Source organism: Narcine bancroftii, chromosome 3 (genome assembly GCF_036971445.1).
Source record: "Narcine bancroftii isolate sNarBan1 chromosome 3, sNarBan1.hap1, whole genome shotgun sequence".
Taxonomy (NCBI): Eukaryota; Metazoa; Chordata; class Chondrichthyes; order Torpediniformes; family Narcinidae; genus Narcine; species Narcine bancroftii.
This window is the reverse complement of record NC_091471.1, coordinates 263,716,627-263,729,208: the sequence shown is the minus strand read 5'-3', so window position 1 is coordinate 263,729,208 and position 12,582 is coordinate 263,716,627. Positions and strand designations below refer to the sequence as shown.

The following is a 12,582-nucleotide window of genomic DNA, read 5'->3' as shown; positions in this document are numbered from 1 at the left end:
TTAGGATAGTGAGTAACGCAGAAACATTATTTACATTCTTTCAAAACATTTTTAAAAAAAACTTTATTTATTCGTTCAAAATAGAGATAATAAGTAACATATATAACAATATACAAAGTACGAACGATATATTTTATATATATAAAAAAAGAAAGGAAAAAAAGAACCCCTCCCCCTTTCAGCCAACTCTCCTTAGGAGAACCATAAAGAAAAAAAAAATTAAAGAAAAATTAAGCATACATATTAAGATCTAATCAATGTAAATCAAAATGTAAAATTCTTTCAACATTAACATGATGGGGTAGTATTAATTTTCTATCCTCTAATTATCAATAGTGGTTACCAATCCTGGACAATGGACATCTGCGCTCTGGATCTATCGAGCTTCCAGTTTGTTTGGAAAAGCTTCCCTTCCTGTATTCAGTAAGCTCTGTAAGTACACAATGACTATGACTTTATATTAATGGTATAACTAGTGTGTGTCTATAATCCACATTGGATCATAGAGGATTATATTACATATAGAATATGCTATAGAAACACCATTCAAACCAACCTGGCATACCCATGTACATACTCCACTCACTTCTCCTACTGCATTAGCACAAGCGACTATTTTATTTCTCCTCAGATACTTTCCCAATCTCCTCCTAATATAGATCTATGATATTTATTTCAGCCACTCACTGTAGTGGCGAATTCCACAGTCACATTACTATTTAGTTACTGCTAAAATTCCTGATATTGATAGCCTCCAGTTACAGTTTTTGCCACTAGTAACTCCTGCTATATCCACTCTACCAAAACCTTTCATCATTTTTATTACCTCTGTTCATCCTTCCCTGATACCTACACCCTGACATTTCTGGTGTCATCCTTGTAAATCTTCTCCGCAAACTCCCCAGTGCCCCTGGATCCTTTTCATAATACAGTGAGCAGAACTGCACTTCTCTACCTCTAGAAATAACCCCACTGCTTGGATTGCTTTCTTCGTGGCCCTGTGGTGCAATTGTTAATGATTGCTTTATTTGTGCTCTGAATCCCTTTGCTTCTCTCACGCACGTGTACCTTTTGAGTCATAAGTAACCTTTCAGTTATAACCAAAATTACTACTTTATATTTATCAGTGTTGAATGCATTTGCCAATTCTTTACTTTTTATTAATTTCTCACTGCAATTTGTTTCAGTCCTTCTCGGCATTGATGGGTGGTGCGGTTAGCTCAATGCCTTTATAGCGCCAGCGATCAGGACTGGGGTTCAAATCTCTAAGGAGTTTGTACATTCTTCCCGTGTCTGCATGGGTTTTCCCAGGGAGCTGCAGTTTCCTCCCACCGTTTGAAATTTACCCCGGTGTGGCCCATTGGCATGCAATATATCTAAATTTAAATATCTCTCAATTTGGTGTGACTCACAAATTAATTTTATTTATGATTCCAAGGTGGAATCATTGATATAAAGTGTGAACAGTGATGGTCTCAGCCCCGATCCTTGTGGAATACCACTATCCATTCTTTTCTGCTGAGGTGCCACTCCTCGGCTTCAATCTTGCTACTTGCTACTTGCTCTCTGATTGCACAGTCTATTACAGAGTACCTTATCATAGACTTTTTGAAAATGTAGATAAATTACATCTTTTGCATAGCCATCTACTTTTACAGATACCTTGTAAAAATGTTCAAGATTGGCTAGTAAGATCTTTTACCTTATTTGAGCTGATGACTTTATTCATTGTGTCTCATTTGAAAATACTCAGCTCATTATCCAATGTCGCCCCCCCCCATACTATACTATACTTTCTTTCTTTGGCTTGGCTTCGCGGACGAAGATTTATGGAGGGGGTAAAAAGTCCACGTCAGCTGCAGGCTCGTTTGTGGCTGACAAGTCCGATGCGGGACAGGCAGGCACGATTGCAGCGGTTGCAGGGGAAAATTGGTTGGTTGGGGTTGGGTGTTGGGTTTTTCCTCCTTTGCCTTTTGTCAGTGAGGTGGGCTCTGCGGTCTTCTTCAAAGGAGGTTGCTGCCCGCCAAACTGTGAGGCGCCAAGATGCACGGTTTGAGGTGTTATCAGCCCACTGGCGGTGGTCAATGTGGCAGGCACCAAGAGATTTCTTTAGGCAGTCCTTGTACCTTTTCTTTGGTGCACCTCTGTCACGGTGGCCAGTGATTGGTAAATACCAAAGCAAAATAATGATTTAATATTTCTGCCAATCCCATCACCCTACCTATCTCTTTATCATTCAAGTTATAATCAGAATTTTTCTTCTTCCATTGATGTATCTGTTAAATTTTTTTAATATTTAACCTTCTCGATTATTTAATTTTGTAACCTATTTGTATTTTCTATTATGAACTTCTCTAATGTCTATGGACACTATCTATCTATCTCTACTATATATATATCTATATCTCTATCTTTCCCTCTCATATAGATATATATATATGTGTGTGTGTGTGTGTGTGTGTGTGTGTGTGTGTGTGTGTGTATATATATATATTATATATATATATGTATGTATGTATATATATGTGTATGTATGTATATATATATATATGTGTGTGTGTGTGTGTGTGATGTTTCCTCCGTTAATTGTTCATGCATGAAATTTCATGGGTTTTAGGTTTCTTTGTCCTTTTCAGTGGAATACGTTTTTTATGTGCCCTGTTGAACCCCATTAGAACTGTTTCCCATTGTTATTCTGCCTCGTTATTTCTGAATACTGTTACCCATTTTCCTGTCCTCTGCTCAGCTCCTCAAAATTAGTTTTTCCCATCTTTAAACTACTTCCTCATTACATTTATATCCCCCCCTCTTTTATCATTTTAAAGTGTATTATATTATCTTCACCATTGCCCAGATATTCCCTAATTTTTACTTCCCTTCAGAACAATTCCCCTAATAACATTCATGCATCCTACTTTGTTGGGCTTTCCATACAATGGATTAAAAAAATAATCCTCTACGCAGTTAGAAACTCCATTCCCTTATTTTTTTTACCTGTCTCTTCAAGTATTTATATTCAAGTGCCTTTATTTAAATGTCACATTATCATCTTCGTATCATGTTAATAAACCACGTCAAATTTATCATGTATGATGAATCCATCAGCATGTTAAGGACAATACAAAACATACACGGTCCCTAAATGCTGACCCACAGCATAAAGCACTGCCTGACCTTAGGCGATGTTTGCTAGACAGAAATTAGACCAACTGAAATTACTTGGGGAAATCCATTACCGTACATCTACATGTTTGGATTAAAGTTGTGTAACTGCATTTAATGCTGCCACATTACATTAAAACCTCTTATAATTAAAAGCTAATATACTCATGCTTTCTACCAAACATACTTTTTAAATTTCCAACCTGCCTTTTTTTCTCCTCATCTCTTGACTTTCCTATTGGAAGCAGTGAGAAAATTTTTGGGTGTGTAAACTGTGACCTAGAATTTACCATCTGTGCAAGTTTCTTTTGTGTAAAATCTTCCCCTGCTCACTAATTGCCTGCTTGACCACCTTGGTTTTCGAATGTTCTGCACTTCACTGAAAACAGACACCATCTTTGGAACTTTGCTCGAGTTTGTTCTGAAAATCTTTTCCTCTCCTATGCTGGTTTGAGGTCTCTGGGATTTTGCACAAATCTGTTTTTATCATTTGTGTGTGACTACTGACGTCTGGCTTCACATTTAGTCTAGATCTGCGCACAACTTTTATCCTGAAATTTAAGCCATGACTTAAATTTGAAAATCTACAACTCCATTTCCAAAGTTACTTAAAGGTTTGGTTTAGACCACATTCCTACCACTTCCCCCATCCCAATGCCACCATCCTTAACCCCCTCCAACTTCCAAATATTGCTGCCTCCGTTTCACTCGTTCCCAGACTTATTACTAACTCCCAGTGGTTAGTTTGGGCTAGTTGTCCACACTGAAACTGTGCACCTGGCCTCAGTGTCCTCTCATGAGTAGGATCTATGATCAGAATCCCTCCCTGGCCATGTACCTCTTTACCCTGAGATGATGAAACCCCTAACCTTGTCGGGGTCCATTTGAAGGAACAGGCAAAGGACATCAAGATGGTGAAGACTGAGAGGAGGAGGGGGGATGAGTTGAGAGATGCTGGGGCTCCATATCACAAGTCTTGCAAATTGTCTTTATTCTGTCAACTAAAATGTTATTAAAGAAGCTGTCGTTGCTGGTTCCAGGGTATTTTCCACAATGATCCTTTCCCCCTTCCCTTCCCAGCATTGGGGGGGTGGGGGGGGGTGACACGGTCAACATAGTGGCTCGTGCAATGCTGTTTCAGCGCCAGCCACTTGGATTCGATTCTGGCTCTGCCTGTTAGGAGTTTGTACATTCTCTCCGTGCCTGCGTGGGTTTCTTCCGGGTGCTCCAGTTTCCTCCCACCCTTCAAAGCGTACTGGGGCTGCACATCAATTGGCGGCACGGGCTCATGTTCCGAAAGGACCCTATCACAGTGCTATATGTCTAAATTTAAAAAATTTTTAATTCATGTCCTGAGTTTTCTTCCTCTTTAACCACTTCCCTGGGTCACTGAACTGAACATTTCTACTCTAAAAGAGCTTTATTGCTTTCCCTGGACTGCCTCCCTTCGCCCTCCCCCATCAAGGACCTTTTTCAAAGTTCAGAGAAGATTACTGACACCTATCCTGACGCTGCTTATTTCTTATAATTGAAAGCAAACATGATGAGTATGTCATTACTTTAAACTTTAAATTTGGCCTGTGTATACTTGTCTCCATTCAATGCTGTCAGTGCTGGGTCAAGGGCACAGCAGTTGGTGCTTTGATCTAATGAACAGTTATCACCACAGACAGCCAATCAAAAGGCTCGCAGAATCTCTGCCCATTCATATGTGACATCTGATGACTAATTGCCACCCACAATCTGCTCCTGTCATTGCCCTTCCCTAGACTGAGACTCTTTCCTCTCAAGAATGATTCCGAATGTGATCAATTGCTATCGCCACACCAATTGCAGCAGAGGAAAGCATCCCACCTCAGAGTAATGAGGTCAAGCCTCATTACTTGTATTCACTTTCATGCCTCCAACAATTTTGGGAATGTGAGAAATTTGTAACTGAAGGTTGTTCAAACTCACCACCTTTTGCTTGTACAAGCAAATGAGAAACTTACAAAATATAGCTAAGCTTAAACTTCATGCTGTTGATATTGTGACCATGGCCATTCTTCTTCTTTCTTTGGCTTGGCTTCGCGGACGAAGATTTATGGAGGGGTATGTCCACGTCTGCTGCAGGCTCGTTGGTGACTGACAAGTCCGATGCGGGACAGGCAGACACGGTTGCAGCGGTTGCAAGGGAAAATTGGTTGGTTGGGGTTGGATGTTGGGTTTTTCCTCCTTTGTCTTTTGTCAGTGAGGTGGGCTCTGCTGTCTTCTTCAAAGGAGGTTGCTGCCCGCCGAACTGTGAGGTGCCAAGATGCACGGTTGGAGGCCATATCAGCCCACTGGCGGTGGTCAACGTGGCAGGCACCAAGAGATTTCTTTAAGCAGTCCTTGTACCTCTTCTTTGGTGCATCTCTGTCTCGGAGGCCAGTGGAGAGCTCGCCATATAACACGATCTTGGGAAGGCGATGGTCCTCCATTCTGGAGATGTGACCTACCCAGCGCAGTTGGGTCTTCAGCAGCGTGGATTCGATGGTTGCGGACTCTGCCAGCTCGAGTACTTTGATGTTGGTGATGAAGTCACTCCAATGAATGTTGAGGATGGAGCGGAGACAGCGCTGATGGAAGCGTTCTATGAGCCGTAGGTGATGCCGGTAGAGGACCCATGATTTGGATCCGAACAGGAGTGTGGGTATGACAACGCCTCTGTACACGCTGATCTTTGTGTGTTTCTTCAGGTGGTTGTTTTTCCAGACTCTTTTGTGTAGTCTTTCAAAGGCGCTATTTGCCTTGGCGAGTCTGTTGTCTATCTCGTTGTTGATCCTTGCATCAGATGAAATGGTGCAGCTGAGGTAGGTAAACTGGTTGACCGTTTTGAGTTCTGTGTACCCGATGGAGATGTGGGGGGGGCTGGTAGTCATGGTGGGGAGCTGGCTGATGGAGGACCTTAGTTTTCTTCAGGCTGACTTCCAGGCCAAACATTTTGGCAGTTTCCGCAAAACAGGACGTCATGCGCTGGAGAGCTGGCTCTGAATGGGCAACTAAAGCGGCGTCATCTGCAAAGAGTAGTTCACAGACAAGTTGCTCTTGTGTCTTGGTGTGAGCTTGCAGGCGCCTCAGATTGAAGAGACTGCCATCCGTGCAGTACCGGATCTAAACAGCGTCTTCATTGTTGAGGTCTTTCATGGCTTGTTTCAGTATCATGCTGAAGAAGATAGTAAAGAGGGTTGGTGTGAGGACGCAGCCTTGCTTCATGCTGTTGTCAATGGAGAAGGGTTCGGAGAGCTCATTGCTCTGACCCGACCTTGTTGGTTTTCGTTCAGTTGGATAACCATGTTGAGGAACTTGGGGGAGGCCCTTCACAGCCTTTGTATAACCACAAGCTGCCACGTTTTTTTGGTATCCCGTACAGACCGAGCATCAGGATAACATCCGCCTAATGCACTTTGCACAGAGCTAATTGCACATTCTGTGGAAATGAGTGGCAGGAGTCTTGTCCTTCGAGCATACCAGTCGGCCCATATTTTTCAATTCATATTAACTCCCACTTTGCACGTTGCTGGGTCTGCCGATACTTTCTCCAATAATTGAAGTTCATCCTCCACTGCTTTGTCAGGTGGGGACTTTTATGGTGAAAGGCCAAGAGGAGTGGTTAGTTGAATATTTCTTTGGTATCACCCAGCATTGAGAATTCTTGACTATATTTCACAGTTCATGGCCCGTAAGAACATTTTTTAAAAACATTTTCATCTTGCTTCTTTTATCAAGCTAATCTCATAGATTCTATCATCCTTGATCTCTCTGGTTCCGCCCAATGTTGGTCTTTTTTTTAAAAAGTTTTCTATTATTAAGCATTTTCTCCCTCATTTGACCATGATCAAACTTTTAGCCTTGTGGTGGGGTGGATAATGCTCATGATATCTTGGTCGAGATATTCTACAGAAGTAAAAACACAATGCTGGAGAAACCTTGATGAAGAGTTCAAGCCCCTAACGTTGGTTATGTGGGCTTTATCTTGGCTAAATAAAGTACAATGGTTGACCTGCTGAGTTTTTCCAGAACTGTGTTTTTTCGTCAATCTCTGTTTCTGCAGACTTTCGTATTTTCCTTCTATTCTAGGGCTCAAGAGCAACTCTGAATAATGGTCCTAGGTGAGGGACCTCTCCGAAGGGCCTGAAACATTGGTTACCCTTTACTTCCTATAGATGCTGAGTGACCTACTGAGTTTCTCCAGTGCTTTTATGTATGGGACTAAACAATGTCCATGCAGTGCTATCGTTGCCAGGTGTTTGACATTTGAAGAATAGTGCAATGAAATAAATTCTCAGTTATGATCATAACATAGTATGGAAAATGTGAGTTCCTAATAACTGTCCTGCTCTTTATTACAGAACTCGCTGGATGGGTTGAAGTGGTTGGATAATCGGAAAACAGTCTTTAAGTTGGAGTTAATCCCAGTTTCAACAATATACCCTCAGGTGAATAATTTCAGTTCGTAGTTGCCGGTAGATTGGGTTAGTTTTGATCAGGATGAGCTCTCCCATGTATTAGCCTCAACATAAGTTGTAGGCAAGCGGTGGGATGCCAAAAGAGGCACAAGCATGATGTCACGTTCTTCCTTCATCTCATTCTCTTGTGAGGTCAATGTGTGATGTCATCATCACACTGACCTTTGTTACGAGCCCAGAGGACCCCAATTTATCTCCCCCCAAAAAATTTATGTTCTGTCACACCTTACAAAGCAATCTCATTGTGTTCATGATGTCATCGAGTTCTCTGAATGATCCAGCCATTTGAATCCTGCTCAGTCTGCAGGGAGTTGGTATGTTCTCCCCGGGTCTGCGAGGGTTCCCTCCAGGCACTCCAGTTTCCTCCCACCTTTCAAAATGTATGGGTGTTACTGGGTGGTACAGGCCCGTGGGCCGGAAAGGCCTGTTACCATACTGTATAAATATTACCAAATTATGCATTTAGCCCCAAGAAGCGATGATGATTTTTGCCCTAAAATGCTGAGCTGTGTGGAAATATTCCCACACAGTGTTCATTCAGTAATCTCATTACATTCAAAACTGTATGCATGTGTGATGCTACAGCACCTTGAACTCACTGAGTGATTGTATTATCACTAGAATGATATAGATATTTCCTGAACTTGTTGAGTGATGTTGGTACACCTTGAGCTCATTCAGTGTTAGTGTATCACCAACTTGCTGACTAAAAAGTAAAATAGTATTGGATATATGAATTGGGCATTTCATTGTCATACAAAATCTTCAAGGGGCTTGAAAGGGTAGATGAGGAACTAATATTTTCCATGGATGGGATGAATAGATCAGGCCTGAGGTGATGTAATTTCTTCACCCAGAGGGTAGTGAATCTTTGAAATTTGTTACCCAAGAGGGATGTGGAGGCTCAGATGTTGGGTACAATCAAAACAGTGAATTTGGCACAGTAGTTAGTTCTGCTGCCTCAGGGGTCCAAGGACCTAGATGTTTTCTTAACTATGAGTGCTGCTGTTCATCGTTTTCATGTTCTCCCTGAACCTGGCGTTTCAGTTTCCTTCTACATCCCAAGGACATGCTAGTCAGTTAATTGGCCACTTCACATTATCCCAGAGTGGAGGTTAGTGACACAAAGAATCAAAGGGCACTTGATGGACGTGTGAGAAAGACCACAAGACTTAGGATCAGAATTAGGCCACTCAACTCAATGAGTCTGCCCCGTCATTTAAATTGTGGCTGATACATTTTTTCTTTCAATCCTATTCTGCCTGCTCCCCATTACCTTTGATGGCCTCACTAATTAAGAACCTATCAACCTCTGCTTTAAATATACCCAGTGACTTGCCTCCACAGCTATATATGGCAACAAATTGCACAAATTCACAACCTTCTGACTGAAGAAACATCTCCCCATCTCTATTCTAATGGGACATCCTTTATTCTGAGGCTATACCTTCTGGTCCTTGACTCTCGCACTACTGGAAGCATTTTCTCCACCTTCCTTCGATCAAGCTCTTTCAATATTCAGTATATTTTGATGAGATATCATCCTTCTAAACTCCAATAAGTACAGGCCCAGAACCATCAAATGATCCTCGTTAACCCTTTCATTCCTGGAATTGTTCATTCTCCTTGGATATGGGGCCAAAATCTGTTCACAATACTCCAAATGTGGTCTGACTAATGCCTTGTAAAGTCTCAGTATTACCTCTGTGCCTTTATATTCTTGTCCTCTTGAGATGAAATGAAGGCTAACATTGCTTTTACCTTCCTGATGACTGACTCAACCAGGAAATTAACCTTTAGGGAATCCTGCACTTGGAGTTCTATGTCCTTTTGAATCCATGCTTTCAGAATTCTCTCTCCTTTTAAAAAATAGTCTACACATTTATTCCTTCTACAAAGGTACATGACCATACACTTCCTTACACTGCATTCTATCTGCCACTTCTTTGCTAGATTAAGTTACAGTACTGCAGGGAAATAAGGGGGAATGGAACTAATGGAATTGTTCTTGAGATTCAGCAATGACCTGATGGGCCAAATGGTCTCCTTCTATGTTGTTATAGGTATAAGCTAAGATAATAGATTTTTAAATCTTGAGGGAATTAAGGGATATGAGAACATGGAGCTGAAATAAAAGTTCGGCCAAAACCTTATCAAACCGCAGGGCTGTTGTAACTTTCTTATTTCAACAGAACTCCAGAGAAATGCTGCTGGAGAGTATCTTTTTATCTACTGACATAAACCCATCAGCTTTCACTTTGACATTGGTGATTTTTGTTTCAAACAAAACTTATAACTTGAAACAAAAATAATAAAGTTATAAATTGCTTTGGTTCTAATTTTAATTAGATAGACCCTCACTAAATTCTCAAAACTTCTGAAAACAGTTTCCAAGTGCAAAGATTCAAAGGGCAGTCAGTCAGTCAGTCCCTGATGGGAAAAACAAAAGGACGATCTGTTTTGTAGATCTTGTGTGGGTGAAAAATGTTCATCCCAATTCGCAGGCAATTCCTTGATCTAAATGCAATGGGAGATAATGGCACGCCACTGTTGTGTTCTGATTTTCTATTGCAACCTAAGGTCTTTCACAGGACTGCATGTACATGGTACAACACCAAGAATATGTAGACAAATCCCAGTGTGTAGCTTGAACCTCTAACCTTTTTAAACAGAGACCAAACAACCTCCAGGAAGCCAAATAAACATACATTCCACTGAGTTTGAGCGGTAGTGCCCTGCCTGATTCCTGGGTATTTATTTTGTCTCTCTGACCTTTCTGAGCAAAGATTTGCACTGGTTGTGTCAGTGAAGAAGTGTGATTGTAAACACGCAAACCTCCTGTGAAGTGTATCAATGCTTTTCATGTGTTAAAGAGATTAAATGTCAGAGTTTTAATAAAAGCTTGGTTCAGAGGTTCCAGTAAACTCTCCTGTTGAACCTTCCTCCAATGTCTCTGGGTGTAGTTTAGGTACTGATTGAGGTTAGCTTATTACAAGAGAAAGTCACTATGTCCAAGAGACCAATCCTTGTCCAGTATTCTACTTATTTTCCTTTAGCCCTGCAACATTCTCACATGAATTGCAAAACCTCTTAAATCCTATCGACACCTACCTAGTCAAGGGTAATCTACCGTAGTCAATGACCCTACTCGCACATCTTTTCGACAAAGGAGGAAACTGGAGCACCTGTGGTAAACCCACACATTCACAGGGAGAATGTGGGAACTCCACTGAGACCATTCCTGAGGTCAGGATTGAACCCAGCTCACTAGAACTGAGAGGTAAAGCAAGAGAAGTGGCAACCCCTGACTGATCATTTCAGGAGGCCAATGCTCAACCATAACCTCCCCTTTATGCAGATGTTTCTGATCTTTCACCACTATTTGAGTGAGGCATGTCTCAGGACCAGGAGTTTGGCTCCTGGTCCTGAGCATTCCACCTGCCTCCCTAAATGTAAATGTGTATGGGTGGACCTGCAGAACAATTACCATTGTGTAACTGTCCATAATGGAAATCGGAACTGTCCTGACCTAAGGTTTCATGGTACCAGGCAACTGAAAATCTGAAATCGAAGTTGGTAGATTTTGTGATCCAAGGTCAAAAGAGTCATAGAGGAAGACACACACTAATTTAATAATGGGACAGGTTCAAGGAGCTCACCAGTATTATTATAAATTAATGAGTGTTTCTTTGTTTTGTTCGATGTTATAAATGAGAAAGGTCTGAAAGCATGCAGTCTACAAATTGATTGTTTCTATGTATTGTCTTGAGCTTCCTGTTATCAGCTACATTGTGATCTGTTTACTGCAGGATAGATACTTGGAGCATTTCTTTTCACTGTGTGCAGATGTGGGTGAACACCATTCTGCAGCCCAGCAGACCGAGGCGCTGAAAGAGGCTGTTTCTTCAATCAGCATGGTTCAGTTGAAGGAACACGTCCGATTCTTGTATGTGGTGTTAGACAAACTCCTGCCACTGTTGACCTTGAGCTCCAGGATGACAACAGAAGGAGGTTTGATTAACTCCACTGAACCTCATTAAATTAACTTCAGTAAAATTTAATTGTTGAAGCATTCAACTATTTTACATTGTAATAGTAAGAAAATCAGTCCAACCATGCAAATAAATGTTATCCTCACCTCCTGGCTCCTCTTATTCAGAGACCACACTTTTACTTCTCTCCTTCTCTCTCCCTCCCTATGCTCACGCTGACCTTCTCTCTCTGTCATGTAGTACTCCCACCTCTCTTATTTTCCTGCTCTTTCTTATTCCTCTCTATTAGTTCCTCCTCCTCCCTTCCTTCCTCTCTTTCCACAGAATGTTGATTCTCACTGGGATCCGTAAGAGAAGGTACATTAATGGGTGGTCCTATTGACGCGTTGACTAAACACAATGAACGATGACCACAACGCTCAGAAGTTGCATGTTCAACTGTGTATCAAATATTTTTCAGTTAAAAGAGTTAATCCAGACAAATGTTAACCAAGGTAAAACTTATCAAGCATAACATCTGCAATTGTTGAGACGTGCAGTAAAAGCTGCATCGTATAGGAGAATCTGTTTCTTTTGAAAAGAGGAAGCAAGTGAAAGATGTTTCACAGGACGAAATATGGATGTGAGTATGATGTGCCATCAGTACTTGGTCTGTGTGTGACTGCTTGAAGTCCCTAGGTGGTTTTGTGGGTCTGATGTTGACCTGAAGCGACATCTCAAAGAAAGGATGTGGTGTGAGTCTTTGGTGCCCTCTGGTGGAGGGTTTGTCAGTTCTATTTTTAGAATCAGCATTGATTATCATGAACATATCACAAAATTTGTTGTTTTGTGGGAGCATCACAGTGTAAACATTTATATAATCCACCTTACAAAATAAATCAAAGCAGTGCAAGAAAAAAGTCAAAGAAAGGCAGTGTCTGTGGTTCATTGTTCTGTCAGGA

General features: G+C 41.3%; 1 protein-coding gene across 2 annotated transcripts in view; it reads left to right on the top strand.

Moving 5' to 3' along the window:
• LOC138758670 (dedicator of cytokinesis protein 7-like) overlaps positions 1-12,582 on the top strand; it is a 157,332-nt gene that overhangs the window by 75,035 nt on the left and 69,715 nt on the right. For both annotated transcript variants that reach the window (XM_069927953.1, XM_069927954.1), the window contains 3 exons: positions 337-432; positions 7,533-7,619; positions 11,459-11,660. In XM_069927953.1, coding sequence (XP_069784054.1) covers positions 337-432; positions 7,533-7,619; positions 11,459-11,660 — 385 coding nt within the window. The remainder of the gene's footprint in view (positions 1-336; positions 433-7,532; positions 7,620-11,458; positions 11,661-12,582) is intronic.